Raw genomic sequence first — 24,529 nt, 5'->3', positions numbered from 1 at the left:
TTTGAAATGGCAACAACTTTTTTTTTTTTTTCTCTCAAAGGATCCTTCTTCACCAAGAGGAAGCCCTGCACATTCTCCGAGGGAGAACGGCCTGGATAAAGCCCGACTTCTTAAAAAAGATCCTCCTATCAGCCCGGCCTCCATTGCATCTTCAAGCAGTACACCTTCTTCAAAGTCCAAAGAACTCAGCCTTGTAAGTCACGCTTGAAGTGGAAGAATTCTTTTTATCTAATTTTCAGATCACGAATAACCAAACGTTGTGGGTGGAAAGCTGGCTCACAGCCAGGACCCTCAATAAATACCCCAGCAAACAGTCAGTAAATTACCTGTGCTGTGGATATGTGATGGCTTACTGTAAGCACTGGACTCTTCTTCTGTATGAAGGAGTTGAGTCCATAAGCTCTCCTGAACTTTTTCCCTTTTGAAAATTGAGAACAAATTATACATTTTGAGGACTGTGCTCCTCCCTGACATGACCCTACAGGTGTGTTTCCATTTTTGCTGCTCTGGTTACACTGGTCTGCTGTACACTCCTATGTTATGAATAGATACTTGAAAGATCTGATTGTGAAAGCACATATGTTATGACTCTTCCATTAGGGATGTTGACTTAAGCAGGGTGAGTATTTGAGGTTTTCAGTCGAGTAAACCATAAAGTCAATAAGTTGTTTACTTTTGGGAGGATTCAAGTCATTTAGCATGTTGTATCCTTTGCTCCAGCCAGAGATTCTTTTTGTTAGTGGTTGTGTAGTGCTGATGTAACTCTTACATGTTTGTTTTATCTAAAGACAAGCATATTTGCACTTTGGAATTTGAATTGAGTGCTTTATAAAACCTACTTCTATCTCTCCCTTTATATTTACCTCCTGGAAGAATGAGAAGTCTACAACTCCTGTTTCCAAATCGAACACACCCACTCCACGTACTGATGCCCCTACACCTGGCAGCAACTCGACTGGACTGCGGCCTGTGCCTGGCAAGCCACCAGGAGTCGACCCATTAAGTAAGAGCAATATTTCTATTTAAAGGGAATGTTTTACCAATTGTGAAACATAATTATAGGGGCTGCCATCTTGTCTGAGCTGTTCAGAATTTAGTGAGAAGTGTTACAGCAGCCTAATGGCTTTGCTCAGTGATAGAACGGAGCAGACTCATTGTGGGGTTAAGACAACCTCCACAAAACGGTGCCGTTCTCGGGCTGAGAGCCTTTTTTGCATTCTGTGTGTCATCATGGGCATTTTGGTGCTGATCTGTATGTTCATCAGAAATGGTCTTTGTGTCATCTGTTGATTTAACAAATCTGCAAATTCTTGGGTCACACAGATCACACCATTTGGCAGTGATATTTTTTACATTCCTATTGACTCCTATGGGATGGCCTAACCCACATACATGGGCTATGACCTGCTGTGGGTTTTCCACAGCCTGCAAATGGATTTGTGCAAAACACGTTCATGTCCATTCAAAGTATTGTGGTGTTGTGCCATTGGGCAGATTTTTCTAGGGGTAACCTGTAACATAGTCTATTGTCTGCAAATAGACAAACCCTCTATGGAATTAGCCAGTGTTAATTTATTATAATTATTTATTATTATAAAGATCGATTTTATTTTTATTTTTTTCAATTCCACTTAAATCAATTCCCTTTAATTATTCATTTTATAAGCTGAATTTTCTCTGTTGGCATTAGATTTAATTTAATATAGATCTTATGCATTCCTTATAATGGGATATATAAGGGTAGGGTTGTATATCTGCATGATTTGGATCTTTTATTCCCATCCATGCACCCTCTTAGGCACTGATAGCCAGTTAAGGAATGACAATGACAAGTGGTATGATGATTCAGTAGCCCTTTTAGACTTGTGCTTATGGAGCCACAGTCAGATGTGGATGAGATGTGGATGCAGCACTACGCACAAAGTCTGTTACTGATGCAAAAGCTATGAATTTCAATTACTATTGTAATTTACAACCTGTCTATACATGTTCTTTATAGCAGGTCTAAGGACTCCAATGGCAGTCCCTTGTCCTTATCCAACACCATTTGGAATAGTCCCCCATGCTGGGATGAATGGAGAACTGACCAGTCCAGGAGCTGCCTATGCTAGTCTACACAACATCTCCCCACAGATGAGCGCTGCTGCGGCCGCAGCTGCAGCTGCTGCAGCGTATGGCAGGTCCCCAGTGGTAAGTCATTTGTTATATTTTGACAATGTTTTTGTGCATTTCAAAATATTTGTCTATTGGCGGTGCATACATAATACTTGTCTATGCTGAGAGTTTGCTATGATATACACAGGCTACACAACCTAATGTGAGCTAAATCTATCAAGCAGTATATGTAGTGTGCCATTCTTTTGTCTTTTCTCTTGTACTCCAGTAAGCAAAATGAGTTAGTGGTTTTCCCAGAAAAGTGATCTGCAGTAGTCCAAGAAACAAGACACTGGGAGTAGGGTAACCTTACCAGAACAGGGCTTGGATGGAAAAGTGATCGTACCTGCACATTGCTGCAGATTTTGATATATTTTCTGGTCCCATAGACTTGGAATGGATTAGAACTTGGTGTCTCTGTACCTATATACGGTTATGATTCCTGAAAATAATTAAGTTGGGCATGATGTGTGTAAATCTACTAGCACACTGGACAATCTACATCCCACCAAAACAACAAAATGCCAGATTTCAAACACCAATGTGTCCAAAAGTATATAAATTGCATTTAATTCTCATAATAAAGGGGGAAAAACATTTAAAGGAAACCTACCACTTGAAGTGGCAGGTTTCAGAAGAAAACACTGAGCACCAGCTCAGGCTGAGCTGGTGCTGGTGCTTATTTTTGTTAGTGTTTTAAACCGCGGTATCGCGGTTTAAAACACTTTTTAAACTGTATAGCCGGCGCAGGGAGGTACGCGCTCGGCGCTTACCATGCGCGCGGCTCTCCTTCACTTCCTATGTAGCCGAGCGCGTACCTCCCTGCGCCGGCTATACAGTTTAAAAAGTGTTTTATACCGCGGTTTAAAACTCTAACAAAAATAAGCACCGGCACCAGCTCAGCCTGAGCTGGTGCTCGGTGTTTTCTTCTGAAACCTGCCACTTCAAGTGGTAGGTTTCCTTTAAAAAGAAATGCACTGTACTGAAGGAACACACAGAAAAACATTGGGATGACGCTAGCATAATGAAACAACTCATTCTGGTGCTGAATTCATATTTGTACAACTCCACAATGTCTCACAAAAAGTTGGTTAATAGGTTTGATATTGTCATATATATAGTCATATAGTCTGCAATACACTCAGTGAGGAACTTATCAAATACCAAGCCTAAACTATAGTAACAATAGTTTAACGAAAAGGAGATAGAGAGGATGCCCTCTAATGTACAGAAACCTCAAACGATCTTCTCATTTGAGAGGGTTTAGGTCTGTTTTGATATTACAACATAGATGTAGGTATGCCCTTACTGATCCCAAAGGGATAGATTTGTACTTGTTGTTTTGTAGTAGCAATAAGAACAGAGCTTGTACTTAATATTGGCAGGTGCAATAATCATGTGCAGAAAACTTTTTACCTGTATCTGAGGAAGCCAGCGTCTACTCTGTGACACCCTGACGCACGTTTTGCCACGCTGCGTTTCATCTGCCTTTAATTTTATGCAAATATTATGTTTTAAGAAACTTGCCTCTTTTTAGAATAAAAATCTGTCAAACCAATGAGTAGGTTAGCAATGTTTGTCTCAATGGAAGAAGAATTGGGTCATGTTCACTGTTGCAGCAAAGCCTCCTTTTAGATAGTGTCAAAAATCTGGTTGAAAAGTCTTCCAAAATGTGATGGACACTTGATAATGCCTTCATAGAGAAGGCGAAACATCTCTTGTTATGAAAATAATGTTGCTTTATTCCACCATAGTAAATAAGTGTTGCTTTATTGCTATTTTATGATTTATAGTCCAAGTGATTCTCTTAAGAGAAAAATCAGGAAAATACCCTGCACACATGTGAACATATACACAATTTTCTATACACTTGCATATTTGTATGTAGCAGTAGATGTTCCTCCACCCACAGTATGTTATCTTAAAGATCTGTAGACCTACAATTGTTCTCATGTTTCCCCACTTTTTATGCAGGTTGGCTTTGATCCCCATCACCATATGCGTGTTCCAGGAATCCCTCCAAACCTGACAGGCATCCCAGGTGGAAAGCCGTGAGTACTTAATAATTCTCATCTTTCTGACAGATAATCTTTGCCGTTTTACTCCATTTTATGTTTTTTAAGATAAAATTGAATTGTCCAAGAGAATTATTTTTCTTGGGCCTTATGTTTTTAGTCGATTTAATTCTCTCTTGTTGTTCTTCTAAAATGTCTTTTTAGCTTTTCTGCTGTGGTTTACGGCACAGACTACAGATGCAGTTTTTATGTATCTTTCAGAATACATTGTTTCAAGGATAATTGCTTTGTGAACACCAATAGATAACTTCTAAATCAAAACAAGGCGGCTGGAAATGCTCAAGAGGGTCATAAAGGCTAAACTATGATTAGGGATGAGTAGAGCAGGAAGCCGAGGTGTGGGGATGAGGATATGCTTCCTTTAGTGCCGATGTAAAGTTTTCATTTTGTCTTTTTACTTATATGCCTGTTGTGGTGTTTGTGGAATTATACTTGTAAGATTACTTAGTGTTAGGGTACATTCACACGTGATATGTCTGCCGTGCGGGCATACCGCCTTGTGCGGACTCCTCCTCCCTCAATAGAAAACAGCGGCGCCTGGCTCCACACTCTCAAAAAGATGGTGCGTGCTCTTTTTGCGGTGTACAGCGCGGATCGGGCCACACATATGTGGCACCGTACAGCCGCTGGGACCCCATTGGCGTCTATGGGGCGTACATGCAGCCACAAATTTGCGCCCGCATGTTTGTCCCCCAGACGGCCTTGTGAATGAGCCCTTATGACTTGTTTTATTTTACATATAATAGGAAGAGAGGAATAGTTTACCACTTGTGGAATTTGACAATTTAGTTTTATCTCCTGAATATGTTTTAAAATTATTTCTTTTTCTAATTAGTGCATATTCATTCCATGTAAGTGCTGACGGGCAGATGCAGCCAGTTCCGTTCCCTCCTGATGCCCTGATCGGTCCAGGGATCCCTCGGCATGCACGGCAGATAAACACACTAAATCACGGGGAAGTGGTTTGTGCCGTCACCATCAGCAACCCCACAAGACACGTGTACACTGGTGGAAAAGGATGTGTAAAAGTCTGGGATATTAGTCACCCAGGGAACAAAAGCCCTGTCTCTCAGCTGGACTGCTTGGTAAGTATTTTTGGAAATGTTAGAAAAATGGCAAGTGAAACAAAATATACCTTTTTTTTATATGAGAATTTCCTTAAGAATAAATATATATTTTTGGACAGTTGTGTGTATTAAATTGTGTGCTAAGCTACTGTTACTACTTATAGGTGGAAGCTGCATATTTTATTAAAACATGGACACGCACACAGAGCTTGTGGGCAACCAGCTTTTATGTTCTGGATTTACCAGACCAAACCTGCACAGCTGAAGTGAACTTAGCATTTCTACCTGTTGGGGTGCTCTAGCTCTGGGACCTACGTTTAAAGAGAATAATCTATAGGATTGAAGCAAACCCCCTGTATTGGGCCTTCTCAATAAGCTCATGAAGAGAGAATGCTGTAGCAGCACCGATGTGCAATTGTTGCTTACTTAAAACTTGGGATACTGGACTAAGGTTATTTTGGATTAGGAGTGTTTTTAGAAGTGGACCCCCAAGTAATCCGACACTATCTTATGTATTGGTGATGTGATGTGGAATAACCCCATTTATTGTTGCCAGCTTTCTCTCTGCTTTATACTGCAGCTTTTTAGGTGGGATTTAAATAAATAATTATGAATTAAATAATAGCACATCACATACCTAAGAAGGAAATGTATGCATAGAGAGCATGTTCCCATACTGAAGGTCCTCTTTATGTATTAGACACTATGGAGAAGTATCATGGCTCTTTATTATACAATTAGTAAATTCATAGCTTATCAAATAGAGATTCATGAGCAAACCCTTCTTTAAAACACTGCTTAAAGACATGCGGTGGAGTGATTAATAACTTATTTTGGCCTGGAGCCACCATAGACATTCTCTGGAGGGTGGTAACCTTCCATGTAGCAGAAAATAATGCCATTAATTTACCATTCATTGAGGATTAATAGTGGAATGTAAAACAGTGCAGGCGATATTTTATCTATTAGCATATTGACTTCTGCACTGAACTATATATCATGTAGAGCCAAGTTGTTCAGCATTCGAAAGTTTGGGTTGACTTTCCAGCCTTGGATTTTGATGTTAATTAAGATAAATTATCTTCCAACACTGAATTTAAGATCAAGTTTAAGTAGTTGCCTAATGTCATATCATTTTCTGGCATGAATCCACTCTATCATTGTCATAACAGCAAATGGCTCATTAAAACCAGGAGGGGATGTTTGCGCTCTAAGAGCTTTCCCGTGTAGAGTTTAACCCAGCACCCATGAGGTTTTTATTTTTCATGCATTTTTTTTAAGTTGCAAAATAAAGTACAAATAGCAATTCTAATATAACAGCTGTTTACGTAGAACAATGAATAACTCAGTGTGACTGTTACTTGCTGGAAGTACCTATTTCATATCCCAATGGTTTTTGTCTCTGCAGAACAGAGATAACTACATCCGCTCCTGTAGATTACTCCCTGATGGGCGCACTCTTATTGTTGGAGGGGAAGCCAGCACGTTATCCATATGGGACCTGGCAGCACCCACCCCACGTATAAAGGCAGAGCTGACATCATCTGCTCCTGCCTGCTATGCCCTGGCCATCAGCCCCGATTCCAAAGTCTGCTTCTCCTGCTGTAGTGATGGCAACATTGCCGTATGGGACTTGCACAATCAGACCCTTGTAAGGTACGTACGTCGTCTAAAGGCCACCTACATAACGATGGCTTAAAGAATTTATAATGTTTTAAATAAGACTGGCTTTGTATGTCTGGCATTACATTGCACAACTACTATACACAATCAGTTTATCTGTCGTTTTGGTGTATTTCTTTGCATCTCAAGGTCAATATACTAGACATTATCTTCAAAAAGCCTTATGCTGCTATCTCATGACCTCAACGGCCGCAGCAACTTGTTATCTACTGTCTGCCACGTTTCCTAGTATTCTCTAGGCTCCAGGAGAGAGCTCTCTCAAATTATATCAATGGATCTGATGAATATTGGCAAAGCCTGCATTTTGTAAGCTATAATCTTGATAAGAAATAAATACACTATCACAGTAGTTGACGCTACATTGAAAAATCAAAAATACATGGGTGGAGGGAATATACACTCACTGGCCACTTTATTAGGTACACCTGTCCAACTGCTCGTTAACACTTAATTTCTAATCAGCCAATCACATGGCGGCAACTCAGTGCATTTAGGCATGTAGACATGGTCAAGACAATCTCCTGCAGTTCAAACCGAGCATCAGTATGGGGAAGAAAGGTGATTTGAGTGCCTTTGAACGTGGCATGGTTGTTGGTGCCAGAAGGGCTGGTTTGAGTATTTCAGAAACTGCTGATCTACTGGGATTTTCACGCACAACCATCTCTAGGGCTTACAGAGAATGGTCCGAAAAAGAAAAAACATCCAGTGAGCGGCAGTTCTGTGGGCGGAAATGCCTTGCTGATGCCAGAGGTCAGAGGAGAATGGGCAGACTGGTTCGAGCTGATAGAAAGGCAACAGTGACTCAAATCGCCACCCGTTACAACCAAGGTAGGCAGAAGAGCATCTCTGAACGCACAGTACGTCGAACTATGAGGCAGATGGGCTACAGCAGCAGAAGACCACACCGGGTGCCACTCCTTTCAGCTAAGAACAGGAAACTATGGCTACAATTTGCCCAAGCTCATCGAAATTGGACAGTAGAAGATTGGAAAAACGTTGCCTGGTCTTATGAGTCTCGATTTCTGCTGCGACATTCGGATGGTAGGGTCAGAATTTGGCGTCAACAACATGAAAGCATGGATCCATCCTGCCTTGTATCAACGGTTCAGGCTGGTGGTGGTGGTGTCGTGGTGTGGGGAATATTTTCTTGGCACTCTTTGGGCCCCTTGGTACCAATTGAGTATCGTTGCAACGCCACAGCCTACCTGAGTATTGTTGCTGACCATGTCCATCCCTTTATGACCACAATGTACCCAACATCTGATGGCTACTTTCAGCAGGATAATGCGCCATGTCATAAAGCTGGAATCATCTCAGACTGGTTTTTTGAACATGACAATGAGTTCACTGTACTCAAATGGCCTCCACAGTCACCAGATCTCAATCCAATAGAGCATCTTTGGGATGTGGTGGAACGGGAGATTCGCATCATGGATGTGCAGCCGACAAATCTGCGGCAACTGTGTGATGCCATCATGTCAATATGGACCAAAATCTCTGAGGAATGCTTCCAGCACCTTGTTGAATTTATGCCATGAAGAATTGAGGCAGTTCTGAAGGCAAAAGGGGTCCAACCCGTTATAAGCATGGTGTACCTAATAAAGTGGCTGGTGAGTGTATATGTCTAAGATTGGAATACATGCAAGCTTCCTGTCACCTAGTAAGGAAGGACTTTATTAATACTGCAATGCCGATAACAATGCTATTATGGCAATAAATTGTTGTAGAATAAGCACAGATAAAGTATACAAGGATTTTTCCCTGGAACAGTAAACTATCTCAATAGGACTTTAACCCAAGATCATAAGGCTGTGATTTCACAAATTTTAATAACCTGTATCATTGCCTTTCAATCCATAAATGTCATCTCTCATCTAGCTTGTCAATAGATAGGTTTGTGTTTTCGCCTTCCCATCCACTCTGTATTTTGTGGCTTTTTGCGATGTATTCTTGAGTTGCAAATCGATGAACATCACAGTAATTTTCCAGAACGTTCAAAGCCCAAAATGGTGTCACCTGATGAAATGGATGATTTGTCCTCTCCCTTTCATGTAATGATAGCCCTTAGTGAGAGTCTAAATGACACTGTGTCTGATTAATGAAGACTTTGGCCTAATACTGTCTGGTTCGGTCTCTTACATACAAAGGTGGCTGAACCCTGCAGCCAAATACATGTATAAGCCCTTTATGCTTCCATAAGATGTTATACAGTAGGTTGAAGAGCTTTAGCGTTCATGTGCTTATCCTATTTTGGCCAAAGTACATATTGTAAAGGGAATCTGTCACCACAGTTTACTCATCCACACTAACTGCTATGTTATGTAGCAGTATGCCCACGCATGTCTTTCTTTTTTAGCTGCTCCTTTCACACCAAAACTTCACTTTAGAAACATGCACTTGAGCCCGCAGTGCTGGGGCAGAGCACCTCAGGGTTCTAGGTGTTTTTGAAGGTGCTGTGTGGTGGAAGTGTAGCATGGGGCATTGTTATTGCTGAGGTGCTCTGATAACACCACCCACAGCACTTCTGGTTTCTCCAGTTGTCATACAAGTGGCATCCAAGGAATTGGTTAAGTTTCTCTCGCTATAAGGAGGTGCGCTGAGAGATTTATGACATTGAGATGCTTGCATGCTTTGAAAGGGCTAATCCCACTTGCTTCTGGATTCTCTCGGTCGGCTCAAACCTGTTTTTGTTTTTTTTCTTCATCAACCTGGAGATCAAAAGATGGTGTGGGTGAAAAACTGGTTCTCAACCCTTTCTACAATATGTGAATTTCGGCGTGTGAATAATCTCATTGTTTTTCTCAGATGAGAGCGGTCAGGATTTCTTACTTATGTGCTCCTTATATTTTTGTCTGTATAGCGTTATGATGGGTATTGTTTAACAAGGTCCCTTGGCAGTCAGATTAGCGTTACACTGACGCCATCGGCTTTAGGTAACCTGTGTTGCTTTCAGCTTTAATTGGTAAGTGGTTTTGCTTGTAGGAGCTTTGTTTGGGTTTTGACTAAACTGCCATGAAATTGGATATCATGGTAATGGTGCTAACCTAGCTTTGTAAAATGATATGTACAGTTAATTCTCTCCCAAAGACCATCTACATTAGAAGACCGCTCCCAAATCCAGACAGGCTTTCAGGCTGCCATATATGTGGCATGCTTTTTCATGTAAATTTTCATCATATAAGCTATGGCAGAGGGTTACCATTTGAGTTAAGTCACCATCCGAAGATCATATGATCTGTGTCCCTCATTTGGTTTAATTGTTGCTGTTTGTATATTTACTTCTTTTACGCCTCAGTAATTGAGTTATGCATGCTTATATTGTAGTCAGGAATTCTCCTCCAGTAAGTACTATTTGTCACTAGATAGTGTGGAGTTAGAAACATTAAAGGTTATTGGTGGAGGATCAGTGTATACTCAAACCACTTTGCTTTTTTGTTTTTTTTTATACAGCCAGTATATGTATTTGTGTGGACTTTTATCCACCAGTCCAGTCCAGCCGTAAAAAAAAACTATAAATAAAATAAAGATTCTCTTAGAGTACATTGTGTCAGCTCAGAAATGCCACACTATTGGTCAATTCAGCAGTAATCCGAACCATCATGAATTAAAAACATGGTAAAGGCAAATTAAAGGAAAACTCTTTTCACTTTATTTCCCAATCTGTAAGATATTTTTGCAGTTTTCAGTAACATTTCTAAAAACATGAATTAAAGCAATGATGTAGTTATGTTCTCCATACGTACAATGATTCTTTAAAGCATTACCTGGCTCTCTGCCAGCAGTGTGTAGTAAGTCCCAGTTGGGAGGGGGTAGCTGTATCAACTTTTGTCCCCTCCTCATGCATTCTTTTTCTACTCCACACCCCCCCCCCTGCCTACTCAATGCACATTACAGAAAGTGGGATGGGTGCTGGATTAGTGTGGAGGAGACTGAGACAGACACACACGGGCTGCAGCTGCCCTTCTCTTCCTAAAACTCGCCAACACGCTGCTGCCAGGGAGGCAGGTAATGTGAACTAGTTTTCTAAAGTACTGAAATGGTATTCAGAATGCTGACAAAGGCATTTTTAAAATCTGCTTAGTGTAGGCGATTGGTACTGGTAACCAGCTAAAAATCACATTCCTTGGGACTGGTTCCCTTTAAATGTAACTTTGTATTTTGTTTTTCCCCTACTTTTCTTTATTTAAAGGACATCACTTTACTGTTCCTCAGGACTTTTTAATAAATAACTCTATATGCAGATTGTGGAAATAGCACCCCAGTTATATCTTTTATAACTCTAAGGCTACATTACCCGAGCGACTCGGGGAGCCTCATATTTTAATTGATGCACTCCCCCCTGACCCATTGTCATTAAAAAGCAGTCAGACCGTTGTAATTTGTCAGATGCAGTTTTGTGAGGAATGGGAGAGAATGGTCTGTGTAACATGTATAAAAATGATATCCTATTTGTAGGTACTTTTGCTTTACTTTCTACATTTCTGTAATTTCCAAGACTTTCAAGTAATTGATTTATGGGCAAAGAGAAACCTTGGGTATCGGGCACAAGGCCTAAAGACACAAGTGGAAAGGGCCAGAATATAGCCTTGTGCAATAAATGCAGATTTTACCGCTTGCATAATTCTGTTCACATACCTATATATTTTGTGTACCACAAATCTGCTTTGCCTGAAGGTTTCCATCACTTCCTATTTTTTCTCTTTCTGAAATGTGTACACAAAGGAATATGTGCTGGTGCTCGGAAGCAGTCTGGGAAACCTAATTGGTGCAAATTCTATTTTGACAATAATAGAAATGTTCTGTTTTGAAATAACTGAAAACTTGCTCCGTGGAGAGGAATGTGTATAAATGTAGAATTACTCTGACATCTCCATGTTTGTTTTGACAAGCCTGAAGAGACAAGTGTGTTTGCTGTTTGGGAAAACATGTTAATAATACTAATCATTTTACATTGTAGCATATGTGTCTTTAGTTGTCTTTGTGTATGTGTTTGCATTTCATCTTGGTAAAGAAGTCTTTTCTCCTCTCTCCCCCTCTCCAGGCAATTCCAGGGCCACACAGATGGAGCCAGCTGTATTGACATTTCTAATGATGGTACCAAGCTCTGGACTGGAGGGTTGGACAACACTGTACGATCGTGGGATCTACGTGAAGGCCGACAGCTCCAGCAACATGACTTCACTTCACAGGTATAATGATATCAAAATCTACTGGGAGGGTTGACGGTGCAGCCAGGTTTTTCATGTTACCCACAGCTTGGAGATAAAAGTTGTAACAGCACCTTGCTTTGTAACACTGTTTCCCTTTTATATTGGCTAAAAGGCTTAATTTCCTTTATTCAAAAAGATTGGATTTGTGTCGCTTCCACAGATATTGCCTGATTTTTGTTACTGAGCCGCATTATTTAACTTAGGCCATTGGTGGCGAACCTATGGCACGTGTGCCAGAGGTGGCACTCAGAGCCATTTCTGTGGGCACTCAGACCATTGCCCCAGGACAGAGTTAGACAAATCTTCCTGCAGTCCCAGGCAAAAGATGCTGCTCTCAGGGCTGTTTTAAAGTTGTTTGGAACTGTATGAAAAGTGAGAAGGTTTTGAAAGAACTGCAATATCTTTGGAGGTCCTCCTGCTGGACCCACTATTCTTCCTCTAGAGAGACAGTCGTTGTAGCTTCTCTCCAGGGTGAGTCTGAATTTGCCCTTCCTTTTTCTATTGCAAGAACAGCTAGCAATAAGTTACTGCTTAAAATGCTATGTTGGCACTTCACAGTAAATAAGTGGATTTCTGTTGTAGTTTGGGCACTCTGTCACCAAAAGGTTCGCCGTCACTGACTTGGGCCATCCATAGCCACAGGCCACTTCATTGCATATGTAAGATTAAAATCTATTAGCAAGAAAACTGACCATATATAGAAAGCGGGTAAACTGCCTTAAATACAATAAATAGTAAATGATACGTTGCTGAGCTATTTATTATTCTCTAGGTACTGCATTAGGAAATGCAGAAAATGAATATTACAAAGCAGGTTTACCTTTCCATGTAACAGCTGCATCATATTTGCATTTGTGGACTATAAAGTAGCTTTGTGAATAGAAGTATATTTCATTATTCTATGTGGGACTTGGTCGTTTTTGGATGATGATCGCAGCAATGGAATTTATCTTAAATCTTTTTTATTTTCAGATTTTCTCATTGGGATATTGTCCAACTGGTGAATGGTTAGCTGTTGGCATGGAGAACAGCAATGTTGAAGTTTTGCATGTCACTAAGCCAGACAAATACCAACTACATCTTCATGAAAGCTGTGTACTCTCCCTGAAGTTTGCCCATTGTGGTAAGTGGCTCTGGTTTAGTTCCCTTCATACATGCTGCTCATCCCCGGTGTAGGCTACTGATTCCAGACGGTTGATTTCTTGCTCATTAAAATTTCAGGGGATTACAGGGGATAAGGTAGCTTGCCACAGGATACTGTAATACTCTTCACCAATTACCTTAAAGGCCTTTTAACACCTCATGGTCTGATTGTCACATGTATGCTTGTATACATACATACATGCATGTATATGTGTGTAAGAGGAATAAATATCGGCATTTTATATGCTAGGGATTTGGAAGAGTGTGGGTTGTACAGCTGTAGATGTATGCAAGATGTCATGTTATGGTTTGCTGATTTGTAAGGGACTAAATAATATTTTCCTTCAATTGATCAAATATTTCACTTACACTCTGCAAAATTTTAATACATTCCATACAAAATAAAAATACAGACGTGCTGTCTTCAGTCCTAACTGAATATGCAGGTAGGAATGAGCAAACCAGCTTGACTGAATCTTGCTGTATAAACAAGGAAGTCCATTTTACAAGGTCCAATGATCCACTTCTCCATCACTGCAGACTTCCATACATACAGACTGAAGGTCACACTGGTGCATATATGAATAATATGTACCTTAATCTAATCTATGCTTTGCTTTCAGGAAAATGGTTTGTTAGCACCGGAAAGGACAACCTACTGAATGCCTGGAGAACACCATACGGAGCCAGTATATTCCAGGCAAGTCGACTAGACGTTACATTTTCTACTTTTTTTTTTTTTTTTTTTTTTTTGATCTGATTCTGTAAAATCCGAATTGTTAAAAAAGACACAATTTTCCTCTACTGTTAAAGCTACTGTTACAAAATATATGCTATTTATAAACTGCATTGTAATGCGATTAGCTGGAAAATCTGGGGACATGATAGTTCAAAGCCCTTTTAGTAGCCTGCACTTTGAGAGAACGTTGCAGGTACTGGATAGCAGTAAGAAAGGAGGCCATAAACTAATCATTCTTGGCTAACTATTTTTACTTACATCAGTTTCCCTCCTTAATGACCGCCTTTTAATATGTCTTTATTTTTACACATCAGGAACCAAACATTAGGTAATAATGTACCTCTTCTAAGCTTGTAGCTTTACCCACAAATGAGTGTCAGATTTCTCCCTATACAGAGTAAGTACATTCATACAGCTGTGTGCCCACCCAGCCGCAGCCTAGCGGGTATACCACGGTGTGCTGGAGAGGAGGGGACCTCCTCCATTGAGAACAGCGGCGCACGGCCGCACACACTGGGAAAGATGGAGCCTGCTGCCACTGGCCGCCACTGCAATCTATGGGGACATATCTGCAGTTGGAACTTTGCGTGCGCATATACCCTATAAATGTACCCTAATGGAAAGACATCTGTCAATCAGCAGCAACATTGCTCACAGCTCAAGAATACACAAGATTGTAGTGTAGAAGCAAACCTATAGCATAATGTCTTATAAGAATTACATGGCTTAAAGAGGACTTGTCACCTATTTAAAAAAAAAAAAAAAGGCACTAGGATCTGCTTGCTAAAGTAAGCAGCTCCTAGCGCTACCCTATTTTTAGCAGTGATAAACTGCTAGCTTTGTCGGAGGGTTCCCATACAGCTAGCAGACACTGTACAATAGGTACGGCATATTCATGAGGGGGCGGTCCGAGGCGCTACTTCTTCTTCGGACGGCGCTCCTACTCTATAGGCTGGGCGGTTAGTGTCAAACTTCATGAGGCAGTCACCACCTCCTAGACCTGCCCCCTTATGAATACGCCGGACCGTTGTGAACTTGGTGCAGCTTTCCTATTGTACTTTTTGGCAGTGACTGCTAGCTTTATCAGAGGCTTCCAATAAAGCTAGCAATTTATCACTACTGAAAGGGGCTAGTGCTAGGAGCTGCTTACTTTAGCCGTTTTTTATAGCTGCCAAGTACTCTTTAAGTTTCACATAATTACAAAAGGCTTTAAGGATTTTCCAATAAAGACATTTATCCTGTATCAAAACAATAGTGCATAAGTGTCTTTGAAGAACTTGTGGTCCTCTATTCTTGACATTGCAGGGTGTCGAACATTACTCCCATGTGGATTGGTCATGTATTTCCTGGAAAGGAAGTTTTATATGGCCGTCTGATTAGTCAGCACCCATCAGATCTTAAAACCCAGATTACATTAACTTGGTGTCATCTTATCTTTTCATAACACATGTCTCTGAATGTATAAAACAACTTTGCGTTTGTTTGGTCCTGTTTTTAGATTTTAGCTCCAGATTTCTCATTCTTCTTTATCCTTTCCCACAGTCCAAAGAATCCTCATCGGTGCTGAGCTGTGACATCTCTGTGGATGACAAATACATTGTCACTGGATCAGGGGATAAGAAGGCCACAGTCTATGAAGTCATTTATTAGAGACAAATTCCAACTGCCAATGAGACGCCTACTAGTAGCACTTTTCTGTCTTTTTTTTTTTTTTTTTTTCTTCCATCCTTCTTGGAACCAAGGGCCTGACATGTCAACCTCAGCAAGTTATTTTGTTTCTTTGCCAAATGCGCTCCTCGATTTTTCCATTTTTGTTGTAAATGCTTACTAGAACTTGAAACCAAAACTTTAGATGTGCAGGCGGAAGACGCACAGAAGACCTAAACTTGTTCTTTACGTTGGACTTGTTCATGGATCGTGTATTATAGTTGTAACATATTTATTTTGTGTAAAGAAGACTTTGTAAAAAAAACAAAAAACAAATGAAAAACTGTACTGACAAAGTAGTCTGTACCGACCAAGGAAAATAAGGTAAGCTTGTGTTTTGTACATTCTATTCCTATTTCCTGGTGTAGCTTTAATGGTTTTTGTTTGCAGTGTAAAGGATTAGAAACTAGTGTGCCGTTGTATTTGCTCCAAAAGTGTTTTTTTTTTTGATCATTAGAACATTTAGGGAAAAATTTAGTTGAAAATGGTTTGCTAAACTACCTGGATCAGGTTGTCTTATGTCTTACGTAGTCTATTGTATAATTGCTGCCCCCTAACTGCATTTCTTACATCAGAGGCAACCACAACCTAAAGAGAGCTGCATTTATTCTCCCCCAATGCCAGAGGGAATGTGCAGTTCAGCAGGGAATCAATTTATCTAGTTCTTTGTTTTCTCTGATCAAAGCTTATACTGTATAGCACAAACCTGTTTAACATAAACATAAAATGTTATCCCTTATTTTAGTCCCAATACTGATTGACCTGACACTATGTCTTTTAAGTACAGGGTAAACTCTGATATGTGATCTTTTTAATCTCTCTTTTTCTGTGTTGGATGATATTAGAATGTTCAGAAGCTAAATAAAAGTCTAGATAAACCTGGATCCTGATAATCTAACCACATTGTTAGCATCATCTCCTAGCACTAGATGGATTATAATGTGTCTGCTTAGAGAGTCCCCGCCCATATTCTAGAATTTTATACTAACCATCACAGAGTTATTCAAGCTAAACCAGCAATTTTAAAAAAAAAGTATTGGGGTTAAAAATGATTAAAATTTGCGAACTTTCTTTTATGGGCAAACCCCATTAACAGCTATTTCACATGGTTATGGTTGTTCTGCGAATCATGCACCTGTGGACAAACAGACCACCATGTACAGGATGGGACTCTTTGCATTACAGTGATATCTGCTTCCTTGTGGAATATCCGTTCTGAACTGTTATCATGATTACAATTTGGCGCTTCCATAATTTAAACTACACACTCATATAAAAGTACATATCTGCAGCTTACACACTAGTTCAGAGAGCAAAAGAGTTCTGAAGCCTGGCTAATAAGGGGGGAGAGCAGAGAAAACTACTTGGATTGGTTAAATTGTATCTGGTCTTTAGTGTGAAAATCAGAACTACCTTATTCTATAACTCTATTAATTGTATACTGAAATGCTAAATATGCTAAAATGACAAAACAAAATCCATCAAGATTGTATGGGTATGCTGCAGATTGTCATAAAGCGAATGGGGGGCGGGCTCCACAGACGTACATAACTTGTGATCTACCCTATGTTTTCTCAGTCAGTGCGTCATGCTTTCACTATGTTTGACAAAGGCTGTTATTCAAAAAGTTTTTTTTTTTTTGTAATATATAGCTGAAAGCATAATTAAACACTGGCTGTACACAAGACACCCTGTGATCTGCTTAGCTGCCATGGGCAATCTCGTGTTTTGTGTGCACTAGTTTTTATAGTGGGAGGCAGATCTTGTCACTATGTATGCACCCAGCTTCATGTGTGTGACGCCACTGCTCCCAGCGTCTATAGAACATGCTGCTGTCACTAGCTTTCTGTTTTATGGTCTTTTGTTGGATTATTAACGCATTCTTTGTATTAAAGCAGATGCTTGAAGTTGTTAATTTATTTAAGGCACCAAGCTTATTAGTGGTAAATGAGAGGGAATGAAACATCAAAGCCGCTTTACTGCTTGTACACCAACACCACCATTTTTGACACGTTGCTTGGATATAAGCTCTTTGAAAATCTTGCACTGCTCAGAAATGAATAAAGAAGATTCTTCTACTCGTAGAAAAGCTTAGAATTGGCTTTTATAAATTAAAATGTAATTGTTGTTACGTCTGAAATTGCACATCTCTCCCTTTTGCTTCTGCTTTAATAGTTGCTATTAATAATTTAAAAATGCCTCATCAAGCTTTTTCAAAATTTCAATAAATAAAGCTAATGCGTTACTTAAAAACGATTGCTTATTTACAATTTCTTATGCACTGACCTAATAAAAACTTCTATTTGGGCCCCTTCCACACAAACAGATTTTTCAGGCCATACTATTTCACTACTGGTAGCACATACCACATGCAGTTTAATGGGCAATATCGCTATCCATTTGAATGGCAGATCGCCCAGCGTACTGTACAGTCGTCAGAAAAAAGTTAGTGCAAGCTCTAGCTTTTGCCACATATATGGCCCAGCAGAAAGGCTCCCTATGGTATGCTGATACCTGGGTCCTGTGCATGAAGCTTAATAGAGGATTTCAATACAATTGTGTACATTGGGGCAGATTTATCATTAGGCAGACATCTTATGTCTCCTAGGTCACTGGTACATGAGGATCCAAAGGACGAAGGGCTCTGCCTTATTACATACAATGCACCTGTGTGATGGTCATATGAAAACTATAGTTTATAGGCAGATATTTTATAAACTATATAATGCAGGATCTAAATATTTGTCACACAATGGGGGGAAGTTAACAATGTGTCTCAGGTTCTGCCAGTCTCTAGCTGAATCTCTGCTGCACCAGATTTATCAATGTGATGGTTCCTACTTTACACATACTTTTAGTTAGTCTACCTGCTCCAGAATTTTGGCCAGGCGGATGATTTGCTGCAAGCCACGCCCCTTTCTCTTGAAGGGCACGCCCATATCCTGGGGGTCATGCTACCTTAAGCGGACAAGTCGGGAAAGTGCCAAAAAAGTCTAAAAGACTTGATAACTGTGGTGCAAGACATGTAATACTTGCAAAAAATAAAAATAAAACGCATGCAGAAACTGCATAAGATTAGGATGCCATATTTTGTCGATCAGCAATTCCAAAGGTTTCCTGATCACATAGGACTGAATCCTATCCCCCACCCTTTTAAACATTTGGGCTGCATGTACTGTCTGTTTATCATGGTTATTCATAAACTATAGTCTAAACTCACAAAATTAATGCACAGACCATTAAAATAGGGAATGTGTGCATTTGTTAAAAACATAGAATCTAGAGCAACCATGTGATGCCCCCTTCAAAATGACGTGGCCATTTTTCACTGTGTGCGTCTAGCCTTTTATAGGGCCGCTCATGTGTATATGGCCTCTACTAATGTCCATCAAGTGATAATGAAAATGCTTGGAAAAATCCCCATTACAGAGGTTGTTTGTAGATTATAAAACATGGCTGGCTGCCTCCCTCCAAATACAGCGCCACAACTGACCATGGTTTGTACTTGTATTGCAGTTCAGCTGTACAGGTAGTCCCCTACTTAAGGACACCCGACTTACAGACAACCCACAGTTACAGACAGACCCCTCTGACCTCTGGTGGAGCTTTCTGAATGCTTTACTATAGTCCCAGACTGCAATAATCAGCTGTAAGGTGTCTGTAATGAAGCTTTATTGATAATCTTTGGTCCCATTACAGCAAAAAATGTTTAAACTCCAATTGTCACTGGGCCAAATTTTTTTTGGTCTGGATCTACAATTATAAAATATACAGTTTCAACTTGCATACAAATTCAACTTAAGAACAAACCTCCGGACCCTATCTTGTACGTAACCTGGGGACTGCCTGTATAGAGATGAATGGAGCGTAATTGCAATACTACCCATGGTTGCTGGTACATTTTTTTTATTTTGTTTTTTAAGGGGGGAGAGGGTGGGTTGCAGCAATGTTTTACCTTTTAAATGAAAGGCTCATTTCCCATCCCTTCAGAGCATTTAATCAGGCGTATATATTGGGAGTATTGCCGGATGTACACCTGTGAGTAATAACTATAATAACTTTATTGTCCTCCAAATAGGAAATACAGTTGTTACAAGCTACTCCATAAAAAGATGATACATTAGAAAACGGTGCAATGAATAAAACAAACATACACGCATATACAACAGTCATACAAACATAAAAACCTAAACAATCCTTAAAATAACCATAATAGTTTGTCCGTATACATTAAAAATAACTACCTATAAACTATACCATCGCTGAGCAGCCTAATAGAGAATGGGATCAAACTATTCTTCATTCTTTCTGTTTTCCAATTCCAATGATTTTACCTCCCGCTAACCTTGAGTCATAAGGTTTTTTGTTTTGTTTTTTTTGTTTTTTTTACAGCAGCTAGCAGGAGAAAGATCTGCCAAATCTGTAGTGTTATCCAAAAGTTTCAAGAGCTAACTCTTACAGGGAGGCAACATCAAACCATGACCCAAATAGTTCCCACTGTTTAAAATGTTTAGTGTACATAGTAGAAAATGAAAGCATTATATTAGTATCGGACAAGAGTTCCAACGTGTGACCTTTCTCCTCCCAGCTAACTACCACAAATTCCCCTCTGGCCCATTCACTCTGCAGTTGGAGAAACCACTGCTGTGATGAAAGCTCCTCACACTGGTTATTACCGAGGATTAGAGGCTAGTAGGGACGGCTAGTGCACAAAGGCCACATTTCAGCCATGCCACGCTTGTCAGATTGTTACTGTGTTTAGCTGTATTTCTAAAACAAGAGAGGCACTAGGCTACAATTATGTAAATACACAATCTGCAGAATGTGGAGTCATTTGTAGCCCCTGTCAAAATAGATTCATTAGTCAGTTTTCCCAAACTAGCATGGGGTGACCTCCTCTATGTATTTTCATTATCAACAGTCTCTACTACTCATAGGTTTTCATTATCATTGCTGCTTTTTACTTCATTTTTTTTTTTATAGCAAGTTTTTCAAAATATGTATATAACATCAACAACACTGAAAATGCTTTACACCAATGAATTGCTCCAAAATGAAAAAACTCATAGCCCATCATATTATATGGGGCACATTTACTTACCCTGTCACCAGAGTTCACAGAAAGTGCATTGTCCGATGCATTGTGCCGCGATTCACGAAGATCATGCGCCCGATGTGTGTTCAGGTACAACAGAGTTCACCATCTTTTAGTGGTGCTTCTAAGTGCTTGGGGTTGCGACAAAATTTGAATATTAAATCCCATGCTCAGTCGGAATTATTCGGATCGTCCGATGGCACGCCTCCCAACTTGGTCGCATGTAAGCCAGCGCAGCTGCGCCAAAGAAAAGGGTCGCATGCAACACATTCGCAACGCAAGCACTACTTATATACCTGTGCAAGCCATTTTTCCGTTGAAGATAGGGCCCTTCTGAAAAAAAGTGTGTTGCAAAGCCTTATTAAATGTGCCCCTATTTGTTGTTCAGTCCTGCACTTCTTAATCTATTCTCTCTTCTTCCCTATAAAATCTATCTCTCATCCCCCTACTCCATATATAAGCCTCACTTTGGGGGGGTGGCTTAACAGTAGTGTGAATTCACGCTTTTTATGCTTTCCAATCCTAATTTCTTTTTATTGGACAGGTCCTAGTCACACAGTTATAAATAAGGAACTCCCTGCCCCTAAGCTTATTTTTTCATTTTATTTAGGAAAATATAGCTGGGGGAGGATAATAACAATAAACAGAAACTAATGTATGAAATTAATGAGTTTCTGGCAAATAATATTTAAAGTGAAGGCCTCAGTCCTCTACTGCTGCTATCATTTTTTTTTTTTCTTTGTCCCAGGTCTCTTCTGCGGCCCAACCAGAACCTATTAAAATTTGTAAATAAGAGGGGGGGTGCTCTGTGTATGAACCATAAAATTTGTGGAAAGGACGTTTTCTTAATAGTGATGGGCAGACTCCGACCTACAAAATTGTGTCCATGCCGAACATTTCCGGTTTTTGTCTCCTGTACTCTTACTGAAGCATTGGTAATTGGCTGAAGCATTTTAAGAATTGGGGATGATTGGACCTGTGGAAGTTTAGGTTTGGCCAAACGCCCAGGTCGGATGAATCTGTGGCAGCAGCTGGGGGTTCTAGTTCAGCATAGCCTGAACTTTCACAGGTCCCCTCATGCCTCATGGGCTAAAACAAATAAAAGCCTCAGTCTAATTATCAACAAAATGCTTCAAGAAACATCAATCCTTGGCTAAAGTGTTAAAAGTGGTTGTCCAGAAATCCAGTTCCAGCTTCTCAGCCAGAAGTCTCACATGAAGGTTTTTTTTTTTGTGCATGTTCCTGACTTGCATGGCTTGCATTGGACTGCTTGTTTTCAATGGGTTTTTATCAAACCGGTTGAAAACCCTACACAAGTCTATGGAGACACATTAAATGGGTATTGCACTAAGATACCTTCAAGTATTTTTCACTGATCCATTGTTATATAAAAGATAGATCTGTTCATGCTTGTAAAAAACGCAGTAAATACTTATCACAAATATGCATTTGGCACAAAAGACTTATATAATGAACAAACTCTGACTGAAAACGGATTAAACTTTAATGTAAAATGTCACTTTTTTTACTGACCAAACTCAACAACTCTTGTGTGAAAGGGGCCTAAGAGCGTAAGGGGCCTAGTAAGCAGCTCCTAGTGCTGTTTTTGTAGGTGATAGGTCCTCTAAGTCAATATGTGATGTTTCTTCATGTGATACCTTTAAAACCAGGAGAAGATTTATAAATACTTGTGGGAATAAAAAACATTCAAAGATTGGTTTTAAACCCCCTGTGTAAAGAGGCTTGCATAGTGCTATGTTTGTAATGCATAGAGGAGAAATTCTAACACTTTTCATTATTTTGCAGACAAAGTCCAAACATCACCCAAAGCAATTCAGCCTTTCTGCTCCTGGACATATATGAAATGCAGTTTACAGAGAAATTAACTTGTATTCTGTCACTGCTGGTCCACTGAATGAGATGTGCCACAGCAAACCCAAAGGGATCATTCTCATCATCTGCTTAATGGAAGCCAACAACTGGTGATACACAAGGAGATGCAATGAATGTAACCTCTGCAAACAAGACCTTCACTTCAAGACTTCTCTTTTCTGAACGTCCCAATTCCGAGGCAAACTGAGCCACCATGCCTCAGACAATACTTTTAACCTTTTATGTCATTGTTGCTGTTTAATTAATATGTGATTCTTTTGTATTTTTACTTTTTTTCTTTTCTTTTTTTGTTATTTTAAATGCTTTAACTTTCTTAAAGTCTGTGGATCTGCTGATGTACAGTGCCTTTGCTGCTATGGATCAAAATCAAAAGGACATTGTAGATAAATCTTATCGTATGCGTAGAAAATACTTAATTTCCTACTAGAAAAGAATCAATACTGAAAGTTGGACTGTTTTACTAAAAGTTGCAAAATGTGGTAGCAAAAATGGTGTTTTAAGTACACAGTGTTTGATGTCATTAACAGTTTCGTAATAATCTACAGTGTAGAAAGATTTTGATACTAAATTGTGTCATTGTACAGAATTATATGACATTGTTGACCATAAGTACATATATAATACTAGATTGTTTGTGCATTCAGACTTTTAAGCATTAAACTTAAGTAACTTCTATTTTTTTTTCCCCTGAGTATTCAGTTATTATCAAAAATTCTATATATAACCTCCTGTGAATTGGTTATTACACTGTCTTTTGGACATTTTGTAGCATTGGAAGAGTCACCCATAAATCCTTTACTAATTGCACTTTTTTCCTTTGACATTATCTGGATCTTCTCCCAGGGAAATTTTGTCTTAATTTTTTAATTAGGCTACATCATTAGAGTCCATCTGGACATTGCAAAACCCAATCATTCTAAATTGTTGATGTAGCTTATAACAATGTGTGACAGAAGGCATACGTCAACTAAAAAAACTGAATCAGTTTGCTTCATATAATACAACTGTTTCCTCAGCCAAAATGCTGTTACCAAATTATGTAGATTTATCATTTCTTTCTTTTCGTAATGAAGTGTCCTGAGTAACAGATATTATAGAGATATTGGTAGACATTTTGTACATTTTCACATGTGACCTTGACATGATTCGTTGCGACTTCCATGCACCTGCTGCTGAAACATCCCCTTTGAAGGGAACCTGTCACCAGAAAATACTAAAACCTTATAGGTGACTCTGATTGTGTTGTAAGGGTGTTTGTGTACTGGCGCTTCAGCCCTTTTATTCTCCATGATTATATGATGCAGTCAACGAAACGGGAGAGGCCAGGTCCTCAAAGCTGCTATGGCTCGTAAAATTTCTAGCACATGTGCTATGCACCTGACGTGTTGGTGCGAGGTGGCCTGTCCCCAGTTGGCTGCAGCAGTACACTGTGCATGTGAGTGTTATGTGTGCAGCTCCGGCAAGATGGCGCTAGGTGGTTGTGCTTTTTACATGCACCAAATCGGTTAGCGCTCTCTCATCAACATGTCATACCCATGCGCTACAGTTTTCAAATAGCTTGTAGTGACATGGGGCTAGGACATTGGGAGGGTGGTGGGATGGATTTTACAAGCCACAGTGGCTTTGAGGACTAGCTGCTCTCCCTCCTCCCTGACTGCACCTAAGAAGATTGGCACAAAAACACTTATTCTCCGTGATAAAGTACCAATGCACAGGATACACACAGATGCCATTACAACACAATTAAAGCCACCCATAAGGTA

At 39.8% G+C, this 24,529-nt stretch overlaps 1 protein-coding gene across 7 annotated transcripts in view; it reads left to right on the top strand.

The window, feature by feature from the left end:
- LOC140131432 (transducin-like enhancer protein 4) overlaps window positions 1-23,441 on the top strand; it is a 99,027-nt gene extending 75,586 nt beyond the window's left edge. For all 7 annotated transcript variants that reach the window (XM_072150895.1, XM_072150894.1, XM_072150893.1 and 4 more), the window contains 11 exons: window positions 41-193; window positions 874-1,003; window positions 2,000-2,190; window positions 4,129-4,205; window positions 5,065-5,314; window positions 6,705-6,952; window positions 12,021-12,168; window positions 13,162-13,312; window positions 13,956-14,032; window positions 15,614-16,102; window positions 22,680-23,441. In XM_072150895.1, the coding sequence (XP_072006996.1) occupies window positions 41-193; window positions 874-1,003; window positions 2,000-2,190; window positions 4,129-4,205; window positions 5,065-5,314; window positions 6,705-6,952; window positions 12,021-12,168; window positions 13,162-13,312; window positions 13,956-14,032; window positions 15,614-15,721 (1,533 nt within the window). In that variant the 3' untranslated portion in view covers window positions 15,722-16,102; window positions 22,680-23,441. The remainder of the gene's footprint in view (window positions 1-40; window positions 194-873; window positions 1,004-1,999; window positions 2,191-4,128; window positions 4,206-5,064; window positions 5,315-6,704; window positions 6,953-12,020; window positions 12,169-13,161; window positions 13,313-13,955; window positions 14,033-15,613; window positions 16,103-22,679) is intronic.
- Window positions 23,442-24,529: the final 1,088 nt, after the last annotated feature.

Source organism: Engystomops pustulosus, chromosome 1 (genome assembly GCF_040894005.1).
Source record: "Engystomops pustulosus chromosome 1, aEngPut4.maternal, whole genome shotgun sequence".
NCBI lineage: Eukaryota > Metazoa > Chordata > Amphibia > Anura > Leptodactylidae > Engystomops > Engystomops pustulosus.
This window is presented reverse-complemented; position numbering and strand designations above follow the sequence as displayed.